The 8326-nt window shown below is 44.5% G+C and overlaps 1 protein-coding gene across 1 annotated transcript in view; it reads left to right on the top strand.

Moving 5' to 3' along the window:
- The window catches only part of SHMT2 (serine hydroxymethyltransferase 2), a 47994-nt gene extending 39962 nt beyond the window's left edge, over nucleotides 1–8032 (top strand). The window contains exons 11-12 of the mRNA XM_033939973.1: nucleotides 3054–3161; nucleotides 7031–8032. Coding sequence (XP_033795864.1) covers nucleotides 3054–3161; nucleotides 7031–7158 — 236 coding nt within the window. The 3' untranslated portion in view covers nucleotides 7159–8032. The remainder of the gene's footprint in view (nucleotides 1–3053; nucleotides 3162–7030) is intronic.
- The last annotated feature ends 294 nt before the right edge of the window (nucleotides 8033–8326 follow it).

The following is an 8326-nucleotide window of genomic DNA, read 5'->3' as shown; positions in this document are numbered from 1 at the left end:
GGCAGATAAAGGCCAAATGGCCCATCCGGGTACATGCAAATTTTTTTCATGGGAGTAACAAGTTCTAGTTCATGTGAACGAGGTCTAAAAACAAAAATTTTCCAGATTTGCAAGTATTTTTGTGAGCAACACTCCTTGAATGCATGAGCGATTGCTCACGTGCTCAGCTTAGAGCAGACATGTCAAACTCTGGGGTCTGTGGTGAGTTAAAAATTATCACACCAAACATTTTCAACTTTATACTCAATGTGGTCCGCCGGCACGAACCGCTACTGCTCTTCACGCGCTTCTGCCTTCGTCTGATCTCCTCTTCAAAGCAGCCTGCTGAGGATCACTGGCCGGCTGTAGCAAACCTCGCAGGCCTCTTGTCAACTTCGGTAGCACGTTCCCTCTGACGCGATCCCGTATGTCAGAGATGGAGCGGGATCGTGTCAGAGGGAACGTGATCAACAGAGGCTTGCGAGGTTCGCTAAAGCAGGCCAGCGATCCTCAGCAGGTTGCTCTGAAGAGGAGACCAGGCGAAAGCAGACGCGCGATCATCATCATCATCAGCAGCAGCAGCTGCTGCCGGCTGGCCAGAGGAGACCAAGAAACCGGGATGGAGGGAGGGTAGGAACGGCAGGCCAAATATGAAGGTGAGACAAGGCAGAAGGGGGAAAACATACAGGCCTTCAGGATGGGGGCGGGCCCTGGTATAGAAGTACCCAGAGGGAGAGAAGGAGGAGTCCACATGTGCATGTGCCGGACTGAAGAGGAGTGAGGGAAGAATAAGGATACAGACATTTAGGGACACAAATGGGGATACTGGATACTGCAGGGAACAGAGTGACCAAGAAAATGCTAGATCAGGGGTGGGTTAAGAATGACAAAGGGAGATCATAAGCATGGAGAGAGTGAGTAAGGATACAGAGTGGATACTGGACATGTGGGAGGGGAAAGCATGGAGGAAAGGGGAAGATGCTCAATGGAGAGAGGCAAGAGAGGAAATGCTGAACAAAGGAAGGGAGGGATAGAAAAAGAGGCTAAAAAGAAAGTGAATATGTTTGCTAGGAGGGAGAGTGGGGTGGAGTGGGGAAGAAATAAAACGGGAAAGGGAGAGAGATAATGGGCAATGGGAGGGAGGGAAGGAACAGAAAGAGAGAGAAGTTGGACACAAGGGATGGTGTGGAGGGGGGATAGAGATACTGAATAGGAGGGTAGTTGGGAAGAGAAACAGAGATATGGTGGATCCTGGGGTGGTGGGGAAGGAGGGACAGATGCTGGATGAAAGGGTAGTTGAGAAACAGATAGATGGTGGATCTGGGGATGGTGGGGTCCATTGCCGAAGCTGCGGATATGGACATGAAAAAAAGGAAAGATGCCAGACCTCCGAGGGAGGGAAGGGAAACGGAAGGGGAGGACAGAGATGGAAGGTGGATGGTTAGCACAGAGAAAGAAGAAAACGACAAATGGGCAGGAGACTCTGGCAAGCAAGTTATCAGAAGACGACCAGAGATTGGGACTAACAAAAGATAGAAAAAATAATTTTATTTTCTGTTTTGTGATTACAATATTTATTTTGTTTAGACTACAGAGCCAGTGTGGGGTTGGAGATGTTATAACCCTATATTTCTGCTTAGTCACTTAGGAGTCCTTTTATTAAGGCGCACATTTAGTGTGCGCTAAATCGGTTAGCGTACCTTAATAAAAGGACCCTTAAGTATCTTAATTAAAAATTCAGCCCGCGACTTAGCCATTTTTTCCAGATTTCGTCCCCTTATGTGATTGTTTAACACCCCTGGCTTAGAGGGAACATAGTCCTGAGTCTGCATACACTGTGCCCCTGGCTCCACCTCAAATGAAAGAGACGTGACTCATGCACATTTAAATACCTATGTGGTGTCTCTCCTTTGAAAGGAAGCTCTAGAATGAGAGGGCATAGGATAAAGTTAAGAGGTGATGAGCTCGGCAGTAATTTAATAGTCTCCCGGAAGAAGTGGTGGAGACGGAGACTGTGTCTGAATTCAAGAAGGCGTGGGATAGGCACGTGGGATCTCTTAGAGAGAGCAAAAGATAATGGGTTACTGCGGATGGATGGGCCATTTGGCTTTTATCTGCCATCATGTTTCTATAAACCTCTGTTGAGGCCTGGCTGTGCTTTCTTGTCTCTATACTCTCCTGCTCCATCTATGAGCCTTAATTTAGAAAGGAGTACAGGGAAGAGGGATTTTTTTTTCCTTCTTTAGCCAGCTGGGCTTGTGACGCTAGCAGCATTTTGACTGCCTGGGAAGTGCTAAAACCAGGCAGCAGGAAGGAGAGTTCTAACACTTGCAGGATCCACAGACCTGTGAAATTTTAATAGGATTGAGATAAATAGGGGCAAGATGGAAGGGCCTGTAGTTAATGGAAGGAGTATTCCAGAAAACAAGGAAAAGGAATTAACAGCTTGTTTTTCTATAGTATGCTTTGATCTTGGTTATTTGTGGCTTTTGCAGCTCTCATAAGAGGCACTCATTGGCTCTCTTAAGGTAGTCATGGCAGAAAATTCAAAGATGACTATGGAGTTAGAGGTGATCCTTCTGGGGTGGCCGGAAATAGATTGAGCTGTTAGTGTGTCTGGGGTAGGTGGGATGGTGTGAGGGAAGTTTGCCCCGCTGCTGTTTTGGGTGATAATTGATGGCAGCTTTTTCTGGTTCTATTAGCACTATCTAGTTTCACTTAATAATTTGTAATCATATCTGGGAAAAGGTGACTAAAATTATCAGAAGCAAAAAAATGAGGTTTTAATGAATTCTGTTAGAGCAAACAATTTGTAATACAATGGTTCAAACTCCCTTCTTTTATGTGAACAAATGATTTAAAAATAATTACAGAAGGTCAAGCATGTAACTTTTTTTTGTAGATTGCTTATGTACCCATCACATGAAAAATTGGCCAATCCCAACACCTTGGATCTGACTATGGTCACATCTGGCATTTTCAGCTGTCAGGTGTTTATGGTTGAAGTGTACTCTGAGAGAAATGTTTTGCTTCTGGATAGTCACTGGTTTGAATATATTTTCCTGGTTCTGCAGGAGCTCCAGCACTCACATCCAGGGGCTTTCAGGAGGCAGACTTTGAAAAAGTGGTGGACTTCATTGACGAGGGCATTCAAATTGGCTTGGATGTGAAGAGGAAAACTGGTAAGTTTTTGCTCCATTTATAGACTTATAATAATAATAATAATAACTTTATTTTTGTATCCCGCCATACCCGGAAGAGTTCTAGGCGGTTCACATCAATTAAACAAGGTTACAAGTGGTTTACATCAGTTGAGCGGGGTTATAAGCGGTTCAATAACAAATTGATCAAAGTTGCCAGGGTGGGGTGAGGGAAGGATGTAGAGGGGAGAGGGGATGTTAGATAGAAGGGGCGTTGGGATCCTGGTCTTGGAAGAGGCGGGTTTTGAGTAGTTTTCTAAAGCCGAGGTAGTTGGGGGCCTTGAGGGCCATTTGGGATAACCATGGGTTTAGCTTAGTGGCTTGGAAGGCGAGGGTTTTGTCGAGGAATCTTTTAGAGTGGCAAAGTTTAAGGGAGGGGTAGGCGAATAGTTGGATTCTGCGGGAGTCCTTGATGCTGTGATTTAGGGCGAAGTGAGGGATGATGTAGCTTGGGGATAAACCAAATACTGTTTTATAGCAGAAGCAGGCGAATTTGAATAGGACTCTGGATTCTAATGGCAGCCAATGGAGTTTGTGGTAGAAAGGGGTGATGTGTTCCCATTTTTTCAGGCCGAATATCAAGTTGTAATACTTGCCTTCTACAGTTAAAAAGCTTACTGAAATGTCATTTTCTCTGGTTTCTGGGAGCGACATGAATGAACGAATGAATAAGAGGGACTCAAAAGTACTCACCAGACAAGAGGACAAGAAACCATACAAAGGACCTCACAAATTGGAATTGTAAAATTCACTTTATTGAAAGTCCCGACACAGGCTGTGTTTCAGCACAAATTGCCTGCATCAGGGGTCTAAACCATTCTATTCTGTCGATCAGTCAGGCAAATAATTTGAGCTCTTAGGAAAGTCCTCAGTTGAAACTCAGTGAAATCTCCAGCATTCCTGAGAGCTCTGTTGAGGAATTTCTGAAATTTACAGGTACGATAAGGTGTCACAGAAAACTGAGATTGTGAATCAAAATTAAGTGAATAAATTAAAACACAGTACCTATATTAAAATTTGGAAACTAAGCCTTGAGACCTTATAATTAAAAGATTAAGCTCACAGATTGGCATTCCTTGTCTAAATTGCTATTTCTACATTCTAGCTATGCTACGAAAGTTCAGAAGGTTGATTTTGTGACTCTTAAGACATAGTCAAATTTATGTACCATTCTTCATATGCATCCATGGAGTTTATAGATAAGGTTCTCAGAAGAACAAGAAACTTGGGTGTTTACAGAGAGAATCTGTTTCTTGTAGATGAGAACATACAATGCTAATTGGAAGGTAATACAGAAGTTAAGATGTGTCTGCAGGAAGTAGGGCTTTTTACTGACATGATTGATGTTTGAAAAGGTCAGAGATCAAAAGTGATTTAGAAAGAAAAACTGAAACACTGCCACCTGCTGGGTTAAAAAAACTTAACAGAATGGACTTAACCTTAAAATTAAGGATTTAAATGTAACATTGACGTAAGGCATTTTTGGAAAGGAAGTCATGTGATCAACTGTGCCATTGTATTCTAAAGCATGATAATTATTACAAATGATGTCACATAGGGTGTAAATTTGTTTGTCCTTGCTTTCTCCCTTTGAAGAGCATTGAAATTGTGATGACTTGCTCTTCCCAGACAATAGGAGCACTGTTAATAAACTCTAATTGATTATTACATGGCTTTTCCTCATGTCTGTTATTTGAATTCACAGAACAGAGTCTCTAGCCCAGTTGTGTGGGAGAGATAATCCATTCTGGCAATTCTTTTGGCCTCGATGTTCAAGTCTTCCAGCCTGGCTTGAACAGCTTGTAATATTTGTCTGACTGATCAACAGAATAGAGTGGTTTAGACCCCTGATGCAGGCAATTTGTGCCAAAACACGGCCCATGTCGGATCTTTCAGTAAAGTGAATTCTACAATCCCAATTCGTGAGGCCTTTTCTGTTTCGCGTCAGCTTCTGCGAGCAGCCATGTCGGAGAACTGTTCCTGGTCCCCTCCAGTGGAACATTATGCGATTGGTTTATGTAGTAATCACAATGAGCAAGTGAACTGTTGTAGGCCATGACTGCTTGCAAATAATTGTGAAAAAAATGGTTGACCAGTAAATATAGCATGGGAGAAGAGCATTCAACTGCTCGTTTTGCTTGCCCTGAAACTAAAACGTGGCTGAGTGTCCTAAGGGTTAAATTTGGAAAATGACAGATTAGTGTGCTGATGTTCACTATCAGCACAGATGAGTGAGTGCTGAACAGCTCAAGCCACAACACAGCAGGAGCATTTAAAATGTTCTCTGCTCTCCATGATACTTCTCTCTGAGATGAGCAGCCAGTCCTGGGCTGGTACTAGACATGCTCGTCTTACATTCTAGGGTTCACGTGCACAATGTAGCAGTTATCCTCTCTGTCTTGGGCAGGTAGTTGCATTTTGGGCCTGATTTCTGTAAATGGTCCCTACCGCATGTCATTCAAAGTTAGTCGCCATTTGTAGAATCATGCCTAGTGGCGTCCAAGTCAAGTTAGATGCCGGTAGGTGTCTACAGCTTAGGCATCAGTATTTTAGGCCAGGGTTTATTTGGCCTAAAATTACCAGTGCCTAACTCTCCAGGCCCAAACTCCGCCCTAAACTATGCCTACTGTTCGGGTAGACACCTACCCAAAAATTTTAATTTTTTTAAAATTGGTTTTTAATGGCGTTGTTCAATTAACAGCGTCAGTTGAACCAAGTAAAAAATTTAAGTTAGGCGCATACATTGGTAGGTATCCCAATCTACCGGTAGGTGCTATTTACAGAATCTGGGTCTTCATGTTCTTTGGTGATAGCACATACCGTATTTTCACTCATATACCGCGCACCCGTGTATACCGCGCGGGGAACACGTTTATGTAATAAAATGTTAATATAGAGCGCACACGCGTATGCTAAAACCTCCTCCCGCCTACTCCGAACCGGCATCCTCCCCCCCGCTCACATCACCCCCCCTCCCCCTCTGATCCGAGATAATCTGATCCGGCATTCCCCCTGCGAACCGGCATCCCCCCCTCCCCCCCGCTCGCGTCACCCCCCCCCTCCCCCGCGATCCTACATCCCCCCCCCAGTACTGCAAATACAACTCTTACCCGATTGGGCACCGGCACCAGCACCAATGCACAGCATGTGCCAGTGCCAGTGCCCGAAGATCCTCCCTTGTTGGTTTGGGCTGGGCTGGGCCAGGCGGTGCAAGAGAGATCCTCCTTCTTCCTCTGCCGGGCTGGACTAGGCTTTGAGCATTTGCGCATGCTCAAAGCCTTTTGGTCTCGCTCTCTCCGAGATTATCTGTGCATTGGTGCTGGTGCCCAATCGGGTAAGAGTTGTATTTGCGGTGCTGGGGGGGATGTAGGATCGTGGGGGAGGGGAGGTGACGGGAGCGGGGGGGGGGGGGAGGATGCCGGTTCGCAGGGGGGGAATGCCGGATCAGAATGTAAAAAAAAAATTGTAAAACGCGCTCACACGTATAACGCGCATGGTTATGCACGGTTTGTAAAATCGTGTATAACGCACGCGTTATATGCGTGAAAATACGGTACTCGTACTTCAACTTAATGATCTGTTTATAAATTAGGTATATGAAGCCAGTATGTGGACTTGTTATCACAAAAGCAGCCAAGCAAAACTGAATTTTAAACCACACCTCCAGTTTTGCCCCCTTGAAAATACTTGGTGGGGAGAGGAGGTATTTTTATTGCTGTACATGTAATGGTGTGTGTTTTGCCTCTTAATGAATGCTTGTTAAACCTGTTCCTGTGTCTGGAACGCACCTTTCTGGGTATATTTTTAGCCTACTCTTTCCCATTCACTCAGCCTTTGCTTTATCCTATCAGCCAAAGTTCAGGACTTCAAGCGGTTCCTGCTGGAAGACCAGGAGACTGTGCAGAGGCTCACGGAACTGCGCCAGCGTGTGGAGAACTTCGCCCGGTCTTTCCCCATGCCAGGATTTCAGGATCACTAAAACATTTCTAGCCTTTTTAAACAGTGGCAGAGGTGAATAGAAGATAACATAGGAGACAAAGATAAAAGAGCCACTGATCTTGAAAAGATACCTTAAATGGGACATTATCAAATAGAAAGATGGCTCTGATTGCATCATGCTTTCTCTCCAATGCTTCCACAAACTTCCCTTTCCAGTGAGGAGTGTCTTAGCTTAAGAATATGCCACTGAGTAATGTTTGTCCTGGGGAGAGAAATGCATTTTGGGTTTCTGACTTTGGAAGAATTTGGTCCTGGAAAAAAAAAATGGTTCAAATTATGCAATCCTGCCACTTATCAGGACTCAAATTATTCGAGCCTGCCACTTATCAGGACTCCTGAAAGAAAGAATTGTACCAGAGGAAATGCGGAGTTCTTGGCTGGGGACAGCCACAGAATTGTAGTCTTAAGGGTTCAATTGTGCCATGTAGAAGGAACTCACTTCGGTCCCTGAATTGGATTTTACACTCGGGTCGACTGGGGTTGTGGTTGCTGAGCATGCAGTATTCATAGCCTTTTGGGGAAGGATTTAGAGGGGAGGGATTGGGGGAAGAAAAGCTTGTATTCAAGGTCATGTTTTTTTAAAGGTGACATCTGGTGCCTGGTCGTGACCTGCTGCTGCTAGACCAGAGAACCCAAGAATGGTGGGATAGAGTAAGATGTAAATTAGGACAAGCAGCTAAGGATTTTCTGAGTGCCTTTAGTGGTAGACACCAGCTCTGGTTTTGATTTTGTTAAAAGTATGTTAAAAAGCAGTAGAAGGAAACGGTTGGGTCATGAAACACAAATCTGTTCTCACTGGGAAGCCCTTGGAAGGCTGAGGACTATACTTGTGCCACATTTATTTTGAATGTCACCATAATGGGTTTGCTGCTTATAATGGACCAGGAAAGTCAGGGCCCTAGGGCAGTGCCAGTTCACCAAGGGAAAAAGCACCTCTAAAATCTTTGGTTTACAAAATGATTTTTCTTTTTATTCAACAAGTAATATAAAAATGTTAGTGTCCTGTAGAACTTTAAAGTATGTCCCTTAGGAGCAGTTAGGCTGCTGTTAGATAGCACTTTTAGTTGTGCAACATAAGAACATAAGAAATGCCTCTGCTGGGTCAGACCAGAGGTCCATCGCGCCCAGCAGTCCGCTCACGCGGCGGC

The sequence above is a fragment of the Geotrypetes seraphini genome, chromosome 3 (assembly GCF_902459505.1).
Source record: "Geotrypetes seraphini chromosome 3, aGeoSer1.1, whole genome shotgun sequence".
In the NCBI taxonomy this organism is placed as follows: Eukaryota; Metazoa; Chordata; class Amphibia; order Gymnophiona; family Dermophiidae; genus Geotrypetes; species Geotrypetes seraphini.
This window is presented reverse-complemented; position numbering and strand designations above follow the sequence as displayed.